Source organism: Ptychodera flava, chromosome 8, assembly GCF_041260155.1.
Source record: "Ptychodera flava strain L36383 chromosome 8, AS_Pfla_20210202, whole genome shotgun sequence".
Taxonomy (NCBI): domain Eukaryota; kingdom Metazoa; phylum Hemichordata; class Enteropneusta; family Ptychoderidae; genus Ptychodera; species Ptychodera flava.
The window spans coordinates 11,307,381-11,325,646 of NC_091935.1; the positions used below are offsets into that span (position 1 = coordinate 11,307,381).

The window sequence follows — 18,266 nt, forward strand, 5'->3', positions numbered from 1 at the left end:
GAAAGAGACCTGCTTGACATAAATGTTATCACCTCCAACAGGACATGCCAATGCCTTCTTCAGGGACCCATACAGCTTCCACGATATTCTGAGGCGATATTCTGTGACTGGTAGATGTCCGGTGGTGTTCATCCTGAGCGATAGCTTTGGTGGAGAATCCATTGTCAGGGATTTGTTTCCAAAGAATGTGCAGGTGTCGTTGGGAATTGATAACATAAGGTGAGACCATACAGCTTTGTCAGCCAGGATTTCAAATTGTATTTCAACCTGTATTTATATTTACATGTACCAGATTTTGGCATGTCACTAAGCCAAGAAAATACCATTGACGAACCCAGTTGTTGATGTGCCGATGTCAATACAGTCAGATTAAGGAAGACTGTGTTTCATCATCAAAGCTGACATTTACACTTTCTACAAAACATTCAATAATTGCCGAGAAAAGATATTTATATTCATTTCACTTACGTGTAGATGCATGCATTACCATCTCCGTGCTTAAACGGTTGTTATTTTTTCAAAATGTATTATACAATTTTTCCTTTTTCACACGGTGAAAATACATATTTTGGCCCAGTACCTTTCCATGCATGCAAGGCTCTGATCTCGTAAAACATTTAGCTTTTTCCATGCCATAGACACATGTAATATCCCTTGAATATGGTGCAGTTTGCTACAACTTAAGTGTCTGTAGTCTTTACAGGTGCCCATCATTATTTTGCCAGTCGTTGAAATTCATGCTCCAAATGTAGACATCATTCAACAAAGGGATGTCATAATTGTTCAGCTGATAATCAATATTTTGTTTTTGTTTCATCAGACATATTGTAAATAAACAAATTAAGTTTTTTCAATTTTCCATTCCGGGGTAGTTAATTATATCATTGCCTTCTCCACATTGTCTATTTTTACAGCTTTAATCCTGTAGCTCCAACCAGCATGACAAAAGTGTTGACTAGAGTGGCTCAGAATGAAGCTAGTCAGGTGAGTGTGTCCAATAACAATATTGCAGATTCAATTCAGCCTCCGACATGTGGTCGTTGCAGTTGAATCCATCTACAGATGTTAACATTCTTAAGAATCGACAGACAGACTTTGATAATCTTCTTTCATCAATGGAAAAAGAAGGCTTAGAAATTTGTCTCCGGAAGCTTAAATGATTCATGACAATCTGTTAATATCCCAACATGCCCACCTAGTACTATATCAAAAAGACACATGAAGTACTGTATCCCAAAGAAAATTTAAAACTCAATGTACATGTAGATCCTGGCTCCTATTAAACTGTATGTGAAATCAAGGTCCCTCTATCAGGTGATCGAGGGACCTTGATGAAATACAGAGTCCCATGACAAAATTTGTCTTGTTTTGTAATGTAAAATATTAATGGAAATAAAAGACACAAAGTCAGAAGTGGCTGTCGGCTTTTGCTTGACTTGAAACTAACACTTCAGACTTGCTGTCCCAGAAATATCAGTTTTTAGGTGTACATGTGTTGTATATAAATCCTACATGCCCATGGATTATTTAAAGATGTCTGAAAAACTTCAGTGTTTTGGGTGAAAGCTAGTAACTGCTGAAAACATTTCTTCTTCTCCTGATTTCTGTGTTCCCAGTCTGCAAAAGATATGAGAAGTATATATTTACGACAACGGGCAAAGATAATGTAATCCAAAACAGGAAAATGTCTTCTTCTCTATAGGTAAATTTATTGCCGCAGACCAATACATGTACATTTGGCAAAATTAAGAGAGAGGTTGTCATGACAATCAAAATACAGATTTACAGCCATGAAGATGTACCGTAAATATTTGTGGGATGTTTACAAGAATACATGCATCCTTCATGCAGCAGACAAGACATGGTTTTTAGCACAAGTGAATGGCATTACTTTCCTGATTTTTATAGAGTCCCCTAATGTCATGCTGGCCATCAAGATGATGCGGATGTTTGTTTGATAGCTCTCCATTGTGCAATATTTATGGCAATTCCTCTTACTTTATGCGGTCTCCAGGTACATGCTTAGCGGTAATATTCTCCTCGGGTTGAAATAAAACAACGAGGCGGGGTGAACTTTGACCTCGCGTACATGTATCAAACAAGGCACTCTGAAAAGACTGACGTGTTGATCAATAGGAACATGCATGGGAAGGGGGATGAGACCCCCCAAGGAGGATTTTCTGGGATTGTGGGATGAATTTTTAAGATGTTAGGAGTAGCACATTGTGTGAAAGACAGACTAATCAACCAATCTAGAAATCTTATCAACTGCAATCGCCTCATCAACCAGTTTTTAGGACTCATCCAGACCCAATACATGCATTTTGTTAATCACGGAAAAGTTGAAGCCGATCTGGTTAATCCAGTCTAGAGTTTCAAAGGATGAGAGTTCTAAACTTATTTCTCCTCCTCCTAAGTTTATATTGCATTTACGCAGATGGGAATGTTATCGACATACAAAGAATACAATGATTTCCCAACCAAACTGTAAAATGGCAAAAAAAAGAGATTGGCACTTCCAATAGGGTACTGGCATGAAACAATGTAGGAGTTGGTTAAATTTATGAAAAGGAAGTTTTTTGATCATTAACCGTTGACAATTTGTGAAAGAATATGCTATCCATGGAGTTACCCTCAAATTAGTAGTTATTTATGGTATTGTAAATTTGTGGTATTGTAATATTTCAATTTTTCTGATCATTGATTCTGTAATGAAAATGTAACACTACAGAAGCATTTATTGCTTCAGTGAGTAGCAAATCTGTGAATGATAACCCAGCGAAGACATGTGATATCCTCAAATATTCAAACATTCGGCGCTAAACGCAGGTGAAAAGAACAGAAAAGGGTTGACAGGATCCAGGTCCAATATTATGTGACATTGGAAATGCTGAATGTTTACAAATATCTATGATGTGATCAAATAAACATGTTGGATTTCCTTCCTTTCCTGACCACTTCACGTCAAACTTTTCACATGACCTTTGTAACTGTTCTTTATGCATTGCACATGTATGTTTACAAACCCATCACTGCAATTCACAATCCATTACTCCATTAGCTTCAGTGCTTTTTGATGTAATTTCGAGATCAACTTATTTTTATTGTTCCACATACAAAGGTCATCAGTGATTCAAAGTCCCAAGTAAACATATCTTTTCATCTTCTGTAATGGCCGTCTGTGATTAACTTATCCATATGCTCATTTATTATGTATGACTACCATGTACCTGAGTTATCCCGTGTTTTCCATATATGCCTTTATTAATTGTAGGGACATGTAAATTTTACGATGCCTTCCAAAGAGACCCTAGAGGAATTAACAAGTGCAAGTTCAGGTGATATACGAGGTGCTATCAATGCCTTACAGTTCACTTGTCTGCAGGGTAAGTGATTTACTGGCCCTTGGCTCTGCTTTTTGATTTCCTTTGCAGATAGGTACGTCATCTAGCTTGATTATGTGCTGAGTTATGCCAGAGTTTTGCACATGAATGCAGAATGCCGAATCTCTATTGGGTCGACTCTGTGTAATTCAAGTTTACTAAAACATACCTTTTTGCCCAGCCAAATAGTATGTACATACCATCGTATGTATGTACAGTCTATACATGTATCTATGTCTGTACACAATGTATGTGTGTCAGTGTTCGCGGTGACTTTTTCTCCTCACGTACGGCATACGCATTAGTCTGCTAAAATTGCGTAATGGCTGGATTTGAGTGCGTAATTTCACTTCCGCACTCGATTGATGAAAAAACTGACTGCAAAATACAATGTGCCGTTGAATAAACCTACACTACATATTCGGATTGTACGATGTAACATTATTTTAATGAAAACAGTTTAACGAACAACTTGAACAATGTTGAAACGTAACAGCGAAGGTTAGACATGCGACCGTCAAAACACATCGGGCAACCCAAAAGTTAGAGTTATGGCAGCTTATCCAGACGGTTTCTGGACGTTTCGGCACCAAGTCGTTTCGGCCCAAGACGTTTCGGCCTTCGAATTTCAGGCCCCAAGTCCGACGTTTCGGCACCGCACCCAAGACGTTTCGGCACCGCTGAAGGCTACCTGTGGGAACTAGTGCTGGAGCGTAATGTTACCAATCAAAGTACTAAAAAGTACATGCTTTAATATTTGTGAGAACATGGGAAGAGACCGTAAGAAAAAACTTCATATCATTTTCAAATCTGTGACACAAGTTTATCAATATCAATAGCCGCCGACACGGCAAAAGTTTGAAAGCGGTGACGAAACAGCACGGCAAAATTCACACAAAATGCACATAAAGTACTGGTCAGAACGCAAAGGTCACGCTTACGAATATGACGGATCAGTCAATTACTGAATAGTTTGAAAAAAAATCGAAACACAGATGCCGAAACGTCTTGGGTTGCAGTGCCGAAGTGACTTAGGCCGGAAATTGAGAGGCCGAAACGACTTGGGCCGAAACGACTTGGTGCCGGAACGACCAGTTACCATCCAGACACTTCTGCAGTGTTCAAAATTTATCGGGATTCCGACGAGCTCTACCGATGAATCATTTTTTTCACGGACTCGTAGAGCAAAGTTGAAAGAAAACAGATTTGTCTGCTTCGACGCCATGCTGCATGTGTGCTTGATCAAAATTTGGGAACAGCGAGACGCGATGATCGTGCACGGTTGGCATTTATATAATTTGTCGCAACATTTCTGTCAATCACTCACTTTCAGAAACTATCGCTCGCCTGAAAATTAGCAACGTAATTCATAGGCACAGCTGACATGATAACGTGCCTAACGTGATAACGTGTGGACTACGATGCCGATTTTTCAGACAACGCCCAGAGAATCCGAAACTTTCCACACAATATGAGTGATTGACAGAAATGTGTTGCAACAAATTTAGTCTGGTTGTCGCCTAAGCTCAGTCGTGGGGAGTGCTTCGGTGTTATCCTTTGCGTATAGAAAACGCATAACGATGAAAAAAATGCGTAGAGAGTCAATTTCAATGCGTATATACGCACGATTTTTGCGTAAACGCGAACTCTGTGTGTGTATATTTGTATTCATTTATGTACTTACATGTATATACTCGGGCTATGTATGTATTTATGTATGCATGCATGCATGCACACACGTATACATGTATGTATGTATGTATGTATCAAGGCTTGAAATTAGCGGTAGTCCCACGTCCACAGACTACCAACTTTTCCCTGGGGCTACCAAAGTCCATGAAATGGTAGCCCACACGGACTACCAAAGCCTGGGACATGAAATACTTGGCGTGCGATGTCCGTCACTTTCGGACGAGCTAAATGCAGTCAACATGCAGTTTCATTTGTTTGAAGCAATTATCCTTTCATCTGTGAAGAGTTTTTTCTGGTGACTATTACAATTTTCACTGCTATGTTGTTGTTTTCACAAGATGCAGAGCGTTTGATACTAGAATGTTGAGTTGCTTTTCCGTGTGCAGTCTTTGCATGCCAGTTCACACTATGCTGTTGATCGGCAACATACAAGACGTACTTGTGTCACGTTTTGGGGTTTTGATGCTGAAATTTCACAAAACTGTCACTTCTATATCAAGAGATTGTGTAATCAGTTTGATTTGAAATAGTAATATAAAACACTGTGTCAGTTAAGCTTGGCTGAGTTTCGCTGTCTTTTATCTATGGTTGTCGATCAGTATCAATGTATTACGTTCTGTATAGAGGGACTCGGGTGTAACAAGGCATGCCAGTTCATAAAGATCATGAGAATATTTTTTCTGTTTTTCTTTACTCAAGTTACAATTTCTTTGGATGTATAAGCCGATTTTGAAAGTGATAGAAAGTGTTAAAATGTACATAAATTAGCATAAATTAAGCGTTCGTGACACATAACATGGGGTTTCTCGAGTTGAAGCCCTAGTTTTACTGCTATTTTGTGTTGCTGAACCGGGGCTTATACTCGGACGAGTACAGTATCCCTAAACTAAAATATTCATGCACTACCAGCCATTGTAACTGGGCTACCAACTTCAGAAAATGGTAGTCCAAGTGGACTACCAGTGTAAACAATTAATTTCGAGCCCTGATGTATATATGTAAATTTAAAGCTTTAGTGAGATTCAGTGTGAGAGGACACACCACGTTACAACACATTTTACTTTTTTTGTGTGATCACAGACAAATTTCAACCCCTTTCTAATTAAAATACTGTTAAAGTTAATGTAGAGCAGCAATATAGTAATTGAAATTGCTTTGATGTGACAGGATTTATAATTATTCAGATAGGTCACAACTCAATACTAAACAAGTTAACCCTTTGAGCGGAAAGTCAATGTTTGTTGCCCTTATAAAATATGTCTCAGTCAATTTTTGTCTGATTTTTGCCAAAATTTTGAGAAAAAACTGTGGCTGATGAAGTATTGTGTTCATTTAGTCCAAAATTATCAGAAAGATTACAGAAAAGTTCACGAAAATGGGTAAAACGTTGCATTAAAATTTTGGTGGAAAAAAATACAGCTCTCAAAAGGTCAATGAGACTAGGAAAAGAATATTTGGGTTGCTGTGTTCAAAGTTTAATGTGCATGTATATAGAGGTAGGTGTCCGTACCTGAAAAAATTGGAAATTTGCAATATGAAAAAAATTACAACTCATTACACATGTCTTTCACTTTCAGATCCAGACGTGGCTGCTTATTTTAAAAGTTTAAAAAAGTCGTCATTTACAAAAAAAGAGAGCTTCTCAGGAAAGCTGCAGAAACGGACAGGGAAGGGGAGAGACTCATCTTCCAAATCAAGAGAAGACAGTAGGGGTGAAACGAGGCACACACCTGCCATAGGTGGCAGAGATCACTCCATGTTCTTATTCAGAGCTCTGGGGAAAATCTTACATTCAAAGAGTAAGTTTGCGGTGGAACTGTAGCAAGTGTACTTTTGATGGATGATGTGTTCTCAGGGCACTGCGATTTGAAACTTGTCGGAATATCTCCACATGATCAGTTGTCGTGCATGTGTGTTAATACTGTAAACCCCTATCAGTTCGACTAGAAAAAATAATTCCAATTTTAAATTACAGAATTATTTGGAAGTCAACAAAGCCACAGTAATTTTAGTGTGGAATTATTAGAGATTTGCACTTTTTCAACAGTTCATAAGTGATATGCTTACCATCTTGGATGATTGAAACAATCAAAGGTGAATTTCCTGAATTCCCAACTCAGACATGTTCTGTACTGTACCGTACATTTATTGTTCTATGTATGTTATCAAAAATAACATTTTCAAAATGGTTTGTCATGATAGGTTGGTTGAATTAGTAGAGATTGAGAAAGTCCCTATTTCCATCTGTGGTCGAATTGATTAGGGTAAAATTTCATTTTGAGGAAAAATAGAGTGGTTGAATTAAAAGAGTGGCCAAATTGATAGGGTTTTTACGGTAGTCTACATAAGAGGACTGCTCATATGTTGAAAACACCAAAGCAGATTGTCATATCTTTGAAGTTGGACATGTCTATTCAAGTCCTGTAACATTTGCTGTAATTGCCTGATCCTGAATTCATCTGCAGAAGATAACTGTCCTTGTTTAGCTTGGTGAACGATTTTGTATAATGTATGTACAAAGCAGAAACAAGAGCAAGTGTTGATCCAACAGTCAATGATGTGTGTATGTGTGTGTATGGGAACGGGAAAGATCGGAGAGGTTCATTGAACCTAAACTAACATGGAAAAAGTTGATTTTCCACTCATAAATTTTTACATTTTCCTTTCCAAACTACATTTTTCAGGAGACCCGAGGGATGAGAACAGCCCAAGGCTGCCAGTTCACCTTTCCAGTCATGAGAGAGATCCACTGACCTTTAACCCAGAAGTACGTTGTTTTTATCTTTGTGCATTGTCCCTTCTGAAATGTGAACAACTTTTCATATTTATCATTTGGTTATGTAGATTGAACAGGTTTCATATGTAAATCATCTTTACTTTATTTGATTTGATTTTGGAGGGAAAAACATGCTTCAACCGCAGCCTTGGCTTTCAGCCTAACAGCAGACTTCCAAGCAATGGCAGGCAGATATCATTACCTGTACTTTTTAGCTATGTGTATATTCTATAACCATACAGAATATGCTCCATATCTATTATTTTCCGTGATGATCATTCATTCATATATATATATATATATATATATATATATATATATATATATATATATATATATATATATATATATATAAATGTGTGTGTGTGTGTGTATGCATTTATTTATTACTAATTTATTCTTTATTTCTTATTCATGCAGTTTTTATTCATGTTTTATTTATTTGTTTATTCATTCATCCCATTCTTTCATTCCATTCATTTATTCATTTGTTTATTTATTTAATCCTTATTTATTTACTTACTTATTCATTATTCATCTATTCTTTTTTTAGAATTTTTACCCACCAGCTACCTTATCCCATATCCTTTACCTCATATTGGTAAAGCAAGGGCTGTACCATGAAATGCAGATCGCTGATTACTGCAAGTAATTTGTTGTCAATTTACAGGAAGTGGTTGAGAAGACACACATGAGTAGCGAGTTCTTCACATCATATCTGCATCAGAACTACCTTGACTTTTACTCAGACATAGATGACGTAGTCAGTGCCAGTACTTACCTGAGTGACGCCGATCATCTCACCATTGACTGGACAGTAAGCAATCTTTTATCAGATGTTTGTATGTAACTTTTGAAAAACATAGTGAAGGAACCCTTTGTTGCTCATGTACTTGTGTGCTTTGTTTATTAAGTTTGTGAAAATTTTTGATGCAAGAATGGATTGCGAATAAAATTGTACCAGAATTGTGATAGCAATTGCTAAAAATTGGTCTCTACCATGAAAAATATTCAAGGTTGAAATTCCAACTTTTGTACTTTTTATGAGAGATTGGACCTCTCAAGAAAAGCTTAAGGTCCACTCAAGAAAAGCTTAAGGGTCCATCTCAAAAATAAAGAGTCCAGGAAGTGAAGTACTGCTCTGACATAATCGGTGTTGTACCCAATTTAAAGAAAGAGATAATATCAAATTTGTTCGCAGAGTCGGTCAACCCTTCAACAGTACAGTTCATGTGTGGCTGCAAGAGGGGTAATTCACTGTAACAGTAAGAGAAGTCACAGTGGTAGGAGTGGTGGTGGTGGTGGTGGATGGAAACCACTGCATAAACCTCAGTGGTTTGAAGTCAATAGAAAGGTGATAGCAGCCATCTTTATGAATTTAAATGACTTTTCCCTGTTGTTTTTGCAGCAATGATGTGATTTTTCATGCATCGCATTTCTTTTCAGTATTCTCTAAGTTTTATCCATGTGCTCAAATGTAGAATATTAGTAAAATTTACAGTAAAATGAATCAATTTTCAAATAGTGTATAACCAGGCTATGAAATTTCTTGAGTACCTGAAAATTACTGAACCCAAACCATTTGATACCAATTAGAATTGTTATCCTTTGGGTCCTCTTTCTGTTTTTTCTTGTCCCTTATCCTAACCCTCATGACTCCCTAGGTTACCAGTGATTAATATGAAATGCTGGCTAGGTCTCATTCTAAGGGGTATTAAAGTTCTCAGATTTCCCCCTTACATCGACCCTACACCTTACATAGCAAATTTCCCTTTACATAGATAAATAACTTCAATAAGAATTTGAAACTCACAAATGTCAACAACACCCACCCTACCATGTGTCCCTGCATATAGATACAAAGTTGCCGGCATGGCGTCCCATTTACCTGACTGCAGAGCTACAAGCCATTCTGCTGATGTCCAATTGACTTATTATCTGATATAAAACTCACAGACAATGAGATCAGATACCGGCATGTTATCTCTACCAAAAAGCACCACTCAACGGATGAAAAGGTCACGGTCTACTTATCTACAGGCCTTTTCCCTCTAATTTGAACAAGCGTTGCATAGATTCTTGCAAGTGGGTCGGACACAACCTCCCGTCTGACTTTAATTAAATGTTGCTGAGTTACAATACTTATTGAAGAGCTGGATTATGTACCTATGACCATACCACAATGCTGAATCTATGCCATTCCCTTGACCAGAGACACTGATATACTTCCTTGATAAGGCATGTACACAGGACTAGCAAATTAGACTGTCTAAGGACTCATGTTGATACTGGTCAGGGAATGACTGATACTGCACAGATTTTGCCCAGCCATGCATGAACACAGCTGTGTTAAAGGGACATAAGCTGTAACTTGTGGCAAGTTTTTCAGTATTCTGTTCTGTATATCAACTACCGTTTCTGACCCTAATCCATTTGTCATGCTGAAATTTTGAGTATTCTTTTTGTCAATACAGCTTGTATGTGTGTAGTGATCATTGTTATTGTTTACAAATGAATCCTAGTCCTGACTTTAATACAGTTTTCAACAATGACAACGGAGATTATACTCATATAGGTTGTGTTGATATGCTAAATACTTGGCATTAAAATTACAGTGTAGGGATTCAATGCAGAAAGTGTAGGGAAACCATAAAAGGAAAGTTCTGAAAAAATAGCCAAAGATACCGCTTATTGAGCTTTAAGTCTCCATACCCTGTCACTTTCTCTTTTCACTCTGTTTAGCAATCTATTGTTTTTGGTTAAATATTTGTGTAACTTTGTCATCATGCCATGATGTTGTGCTTTTAGCCCTGTTTTCTGCACAGTATAACACTTCATAACAATTCACAAGTCACATTTTCTCACTGTTTTCGCCTTGTCTTACATACATTTCACAGTATCGGAATGGTGCTCTGACTGCCAGACATTTGTTCAGCGGCCATTGCTGGACTCCAGTGGATTTACAAACACAGTTGCTGCCGTTCTTGGCACTCATAAATGTGCCATTGAACAGTCCAGGTAAATACTGACTTGACCCTGCACCTCTACAATGTGTTTTCTCAGGGCGTTCATGAAAGGGGAAATTTTTGCCCCTTTATCAAACAAATCAAATGAAGGAGATTTGATTATACTTGAATTTTTTTGGAGTAGAAAGAGTGAATTTCTTGCTACTGTTAGATGAGGCACACACATATAATGTAGTACATGTAGTTGAAAACCCTCCATTGGACATAACTGTCTTCTATTTAAATATATTTTTATGTTCTCAATTTAAACAATCTGTATGTGAAAGTTACTGACCAACCTGAGTAAGCGTACAGCATTTCTCAGTCAAAAACTGGGTACCAATGGTAGTCAGTTTAAAGGTAGTATGTGCCTCTAAAGTGAAAGACTTAACTTTCCTAAATGAAACTCTCAACCGTTCTTTTACCAAATCAAGAATAAAATTCATGGGTCACCGTGCTAAATTTGGAACTAGCGATACAAATTACTCAACATTTTGTGATATTTGAAATTCAAAATTTTCACCGTTCCTGCCTTAACTTTATAGAGGAAAAGTAAAAATTGTGCATTTTCGAAACAGTAAGATGGTAACATTTTTTCATACTCAAAGAGCTTTAAAATGAGCATTCACAAGTGAAAGACCAAAATTGTGAAAATTTTAGAGTATGAATATCTGTCTCCGAGGTGCTTTCTCTACCTGGATTGTAGATATTTTCCTATAATATCTTGGATAAAGTCAGTGGAAACAAAATTTAAGTGTTCCAGATTATCAAACCAGCAGAATATTGTCACCAACAATGTACTTTTACAGAATGATCTGAAATAGGCTACTTTACCAAGAGCCAAGATAAACTTTGATTATCATGCTATTAAAAGCCATAATTCTAAACAAAATATTACCACAATATTCTTTCACCTAGTCTGATTTTATGTATCACATTGTTACCATTACGTGTACGTATACTCTAGTAAATATGAGCTGGTCTCAGAGTTACATTCTTGTTTATAGTAAAGAGCTGTAGTCAGATCTGGTTTATTGATACACAAACCCTAGGTGTACCAATGGGAGCACAAACAGTCTCATGTTGTTATGGTAACACAGAGGGTTCATGTACAGTGTTATCGTCAGATTTTCTCGCATCAGATGTCAATGTTGCAAGGAAAGAAGTTGTGCAAGCGCCAAACATTCTATATCTCAATCCAGGTATCAGCAATGCTCACATTCATTATGCGTAACCCTTTGAGTGCTGAAATTTTTCCCACCAAAAACTATAGTGACACATTTCACCAATTTTTATGAATTTGTCCGCAATTCTTTTTATAATTTTGGACCAGGTGGACAGTACCCTATTATAAACTCCAGTTTTTGGTCAAAATTTAGGGAAAAATCATAACAAAATGTTTGGACCTGAAAAAATTGTCTGGGTTATATTTTATAAAGTTGACTTTGGCGCTCAGAGGGTTAAAGCGTATGCCACCTGTACTGAATCAGATTAGGTTAAATACTTGTACAGGATTGAAAAGGAAACATCTGAATTCTGTAATATAGGAACACCTACTTTAATATTTACAGTACCGTCCTTCTAAACCAGAACCTCTAGGGCTGTCAGAATATCTGACATTCAGAACACAGATTGGATACTAGTTGATGAAATACCATACAGTTTTGCAACACACAGACAAGCAAATAGAATGAGCTTTGTAAAGTAGGAAGAGATGTTTTATCACTTCCGAGAAAGATTTTCTCTGCCTGAAGCACAGTGTCGTTCAGTTTGAAAGAAAGCACGAACAGGTCTGTGAGACAAGAAAGTTTGACTGAGAGTGCGTGGTTATCAGACAGTTTTGTCAGGGACAAAAGTTGTAATAGTCGTTTTCCCGCCACCATCTGTCTAGTTTTCATGTGACAACCTTTGTAGGTCATTAATGAACCAAACAGAAAAACCATAAAAAGAGTGTTTTATTGCCACAATAAAAAGTAACCATGTGGTTGCTGGATAATTGGGGAAATGATGACAAGATCTGAATGGTTATTGCCCATCTGAAGATTTCCCCAATTTCTCAGGAGGGAGATGTATATCGACAGTAAAGATGTTATCTGTCTTCACCACATCATTAAACAGCCGGCAGGGCAACACGACAGCGGGGACATTCCATTGTAATGAGGGTCTCAGATTACAAGGGTCAATCGCCCCAGACTGAGGAAACATTTTCGCTACCTGAACTCACAAATGATGCCATTGCTTGACTGCTTCCATGTCTGAACAGATGAAGTTGCACATCCTTACCATGGCAACAAGGCCTGTTGTGGCAGTTGTTTGAATAAAAGATTGTAGACATTGATTCCTAACTGTATATTTCTATGGTTAGTTTATAGTGGTATCAGGCCATCGTTTACTTTGTAATTGCATATCATTTCAGGTCCAGATACATAAGGTTGCAGATCTACACGGTTGCAATTAGACCGTAGTGTGCCAACAACTTTCTTAACTTTCTCGTATCAAGTCTATAAGTGCATTGCAGTGTTTGATTTATCGCGGGTATCTGGTCATTCTGACCTTTTCTGTCATTTTCAATTTTGAAACATCCCATCATGAAGGTTAATGGCTCAAATCTTTTCTGTTAAAGTGTGCCTCTAGAAGATGTCATTGGCTGCCCATGTTAAGATCATTATTTGATTTTTACCTTCTTACTCAGTCTTTCAAATTGATGTTGTCATTTTTATAAAGGTGAAATGGTGATCAGTATTTATAAATTATTATTAATAGATATGCAAAATCAAATGAAACAGAATTTATGCACAATCCATGTCATGATGCCTGCCTTTGTTAAGGAGGGGAGAGACGTTGGTTCAGGAATTGTTCCAGAAAATTTTACAAAAACAAATATCAAGGGCCACAACACCATACAACTTCATATTGACAAATATTTGTGAAGTTTTTTTCTATTTTCAGGACAAATAACGTTTATTCAAGAAGTTTGTAAGTTTACAGATTCAAACTATCAAACAAGGTAAGAAGTTTAATCATAACATTTGGAGCGTAATGAATCTAAGGTACTTTCCAATTCACGACAAGACAATGAAGCAAGCAGACATTTTTTAGAAATCATTTTCACTGCAGGCTGATCATAGTTCCAAATGTAGTTACTAATGTAAAACATTAATATTCAGTGCTGTGAAATTATTATCTACTACAATATAAATCACGCCACAAATACATGGAATCTATATCTCAGTTTCGATGGCCGGATGAATCATAATAACTAAATACACAAATGCATACATTCTTGCGGCACCATGTCTCATCCACATATTGTATCACTAGGATGCGTTATTTGCTGAATATTCTTCAATCAAATATTTGCTTCCACTCAATACTCCCACTCTCAGTGGCTACATATGCTATATTAGGCACCTGACACACCCTCTCATAGGTACTGTGGATGTGCACCTCAATATGTCACACATCTTCATGCACATACACAATCCATATGGCTAACATTGGCATGAAGATGTGTGCCATATGGATTGGGTATGTTTATAAAAGACGTGTGCCATATGGATAAGGTATGTTTATGAAGATGGCTCACATCTTTGTACACATACCCAATCCACATGGCACACATCTTTTATACCAATGTCAGCCATATGGTTTGGGTATGTGTATAAAAGATGTGTGCCATATGGATTGGGTATGTTTATGAAGATTGGCGCACATCTTCATACACATACCCAATGCATATGCACACATCTTTTATACCAATGTCAGTCGTATGGATGGGTATGGTGACATTGGTATGGAAAGATGTATCCTCATTGAATGTGTCCAGTATCACAATACTTCACATTGCGTACATGCCTTTGCATACACAAACTAATCAGAGTTCCAAAGTTCAGATGACACAATACATTGTCAGAGACAACACATCTACTACCTGTACATTTAATTCAATGTTCTGTTGACCAGAGCACTTTTAAATGACAGGTTACATGTACTTGAATTACACTTCCAATTTTTTTTTTTTGCTGTTTGAACAGGACGTGGCCGGAGAAACTGGATGAAAAGGATGTCCATAGTGTACTGCGTAACGAAGAAGAATCCATGCCGGTGGCTGCTCCAAAAAGTGTAGGAGAAGACGAGTCAAGTCAAGCAGCTTTGAGTGTGCAAGGCTCTCAAAGCAGTGATGAAGAAATAGTAATAGAGGACTTTGATGATGACTGAAAGGTCATGACCTCTTATAAAGAGACTTGACAACATTGAATGTGATAACTACATGGAGCTCTTGAGATGAGGGCTTGGATGGTGTGCATTCTGTTGTACTGTCAGTCTGCAATGAAGAGGTGTTCATTTGACAAAACTACAAATAGTTTCCTGCAATTTGCATAAGAGAAGAATGAACACCTGCTGCAGTATCCAATCAGAATACAGAGAGCAATCTAACGCATATCAACTCGGATTGACTGACAGACTGTGACATGTTAAAATGGAAAGCAGCGGCTGATTTGGAGTTACAGGCAGGAAATTTAGAAATTGAAAACCGATGTTCCAAAAGGATGACACAGGATAACTGCCTCTATGTCCAGTGTGACAATCAAGTGATATGCACTCATAAAACATATAGAAATTCTTTTTTGCGCTTTACCCACCAGTTAAATACCGTTCAACCCATACATGGTGGAGCATTCTTCACTGTGAAACGAATATATTCAGTGATTGTGTTCATTTCTTCCCCTACTCACACTTATGAATATACAGTTTATTTTAAACCTCATTTCAGAAATGAAGAGATTTTATCGCCACATGCCTTATAAGATGTGAAAGAGACATTGCTCCAAGTAGTTTTACACACAAACAGTAAACCATGGAACTGAAGGTTTTATCTCCATGAGTAAACATGCATAAGATTTCTGATGATTATCGTTGAAGTTTGCGTATTGTTTTCTTTTAAAAGTTCCAATCTGACAAATTCACATCAAGATGTGAATTGCACTTTCAAACGAAGATTCAAGACTGTAACCTTTGAAGTTTCAGTTTAATCTTCCATCAAACGGAAGGGGTACAATGCAGTGAAAACATCCATCCCATAGCAACTATCCAGGCTTCCGCTTTTGTCTATGGAAGTTCTGATTAATGCCATAATTCATGTCACAGAATAGGGATTTGATTTCAACTGTCGTGAGGCAGAACCAGCATTGGTTGAAACCCAATCAAAACACGTCTGTGGGTTAAAGAATAGGAATCTAAAATGTCAGCGATGGCAAAACTCTTCCAGCATCGGGTGTTTCAACCACCTGCTGCCTTATGGTATGATGTTCCTGCTTCCTTTGAGTACCAGTACATTGTCCACAACAAACTGAAGAGCCTGCTCCATGCATGTAAATAGGGCAGAAATGTTTTTTTGAATATAAATAAAGGTTTGTAGTATGTACAGAGATTTCGATTTTCATTTATGAAGATAGTGCACATAATCTTGTAAAGGTGTAAATGAGTCGTTTTTGTGCATGCTTATGCGAACAGCCCAGATTTCTTAAGGTCATTGTGGGGGGTTGATATCATTGAACCTGATGTAGGTGTACCGTGTATGAGTAGGATATGACCCAAAAAACCTAGACTGTCAGAATATAAGAATAACTAAGTTCTAATACAAGTTCAAAGTACAAATTACAGAGAGTATGTTAGCCGGTGGCTGTTAGAGATAATCAGAAGGACAATAGTAACCATTTTCATCTCTTATCAAAATTTGACCAACCAAAGAGGATCCTACCATAGTATAGCTCTTGCAGTACTTTTCAAAGAATACTTACCGATGCGACAGTGTATTTGGTTATACATGTAAAAGCAAAAATTTGTTTGGAAAATTTAGTCCAAGGCCGCCAACGTTTGTTCCTGGGAAGCCATGTTAACGACTAAGCTGGTATTCAAACTGTTGTGATACTAGCACACCACATCCCTCAAGTTGACCCACCAATTGTAATCCGATAAAGACCAGGTATCTCTGTATTCAATTTTAGAATGCTTTTCTGCATTATTTGGCACAGAGGCGGAGTGTTACATGTATTTGTTTCAACCTCCGACAACTTGAGGTAGTTGTCTTTGCCTTGACCGTAAAATTGCGTCGATTCTTGACTGCGCACACCCTGTCCATGGATTTTGCTCAATCATTTGCTCGTTGTTTGCCCGAATTCCCTCTTTCGTGTCCCGTGCACAGAAAATTATTGTTCAGCTTTCGGTGTTTTAACGGCCAGATTCTCTTGCCGGTTTATTTTCCCCATATATATCACATTATGATCATGTTTTGTCATCTTTAGAGGCTGTCTACCCCAGTAAACAATATTAGTGATTCACAGGAAGCTGTCAATCGTCAAGGGAATTACTATAGAAACACAGTGTAGTCTGTGAGGTTACAATCGGTCAAGTTGGTTACTACAAGTCATTGTTAAACATCTGGAATCATGGGGAAGGCGTTGCTCTCTTTCACCTTTTTTTTAATGAGCGTCTCATCTCGATACCTCAATTATGTTTGTGAAAATCACTGATCTATTTTAGGGCCTTTACAATTGACCCTTTTACCAGACCACCGACAGTAACCAATAGTTTTGATTTTGTCAATTTATGTACCCCTTAGTTATCAAGTGAATAAGACTGAAGTTGAACGCAAGGACAAACCATAGGGAACCCAGAAGTCTGGTTGTTGTTGTTGTTGTATTGTTGTTTATGTGTTAATGTTGTTGTTGACCAATAAAATTCGACGAACTTAACTGTTGTGTTGTTGTTAATGTTTCAAACGTAACGTAGATGTCATAAGAAACGCTACAAGAACACTACCATTACTTGGTCCGATACAACTCTCTGCTAACGTACACTCTCTTCATACACGTTAGCAGAGAGTTGTATCGGGCCAAGTAATGATAGTGTCCTTGTAGCGTTTCTTATGACATCTACGCTACGTTTGAAACATTAACAACAACGCAACAGTTATGTTCGTCGAATTTTATTGGTCAAAACACAACAACAACAACAAACAACAAGACTAATAAAACATAAATAACAATAGAAACAACAACAACAACCAGATGTCGGGCCAAGCAATGGTAGTGTTCGTGTAGCGTTTCTTATGACATCTACGTTACGTTTGAAACATTAACAACAAACAACAGTTATGTTCGTCGAATTTTATTGGTCACCAACAACATTAACACATAAACAACAAAGCAATACAAACAACAACAGCAACCAGACTTCTGGTTTCCCTATGGACAAACGAGGAGAAAGATTGTGAAGGGGAGATGTTCCGTTAATGTATAGTATTCGCAGTCAGTTTTCTACCGTCTGGAATTATCAATCAACTGTAGGTGCATATCATATATATATTGAGAATGATTGCCACAAACAAGCATCAATCGTGGAGAAGAA

General features: G+C 37.5%; 1 protein-coding gene across 1 annotated transcript; it reads left to right on the plus strand.

Annotated features, from left to right (window-relative positions):
* The first annotated feature begins 22 nt into the window (after positions 1–22).
* Positions 23–16,286, plus strand: LOC139139512 (cell cycle checkpoint protein RAD17-like). Its single transcript, XM_070708425.1, has 10 exons — positions 23–219; positions 915–984; positions 3,275–3,386; positions 6,653–6,874; positions 7,760–7,842; positions 8,522–8,668; positions 9,053–9,205; positions 10,749–10,869; positions 13,806–13,863; positions 14,891–16,286. The coding sequence occupies exons 1-10, from the start codon at positions 23–25 to the stop codon at positions 15,072–15,074; spliced, it is 1,347 nt and encodes a 448-aa protein (XP_070564526.1). The 3' UTR covers positions 15,075–16,286.
* The last annotated feature ends 1,980 nt before the right edge of the window (positions 16,287–18,266 follow it).

Coding starts and splice junctions, on each gene's coding strand:
- LOC139139512 (XM_070708425.1), top strand. CDS start 23: ATGTTATCACCTCCAACAGGACATGCCAATGCCTTCTTCAGGGACCCA. Junction 220..914: donor TTGGGAATTGATAACATAAG/GTGAGACCATAC, acceptor CTATTTTTACAG/CTTTAATCCTGTAGCTCCAA. Junction 8,669..9,052: donor ATCTCACCATTGACTGGACA/GTAAGCAATCTT, acceptor ATTTGTTCGCAG/AGTCGGTCAACCCTTCAACA.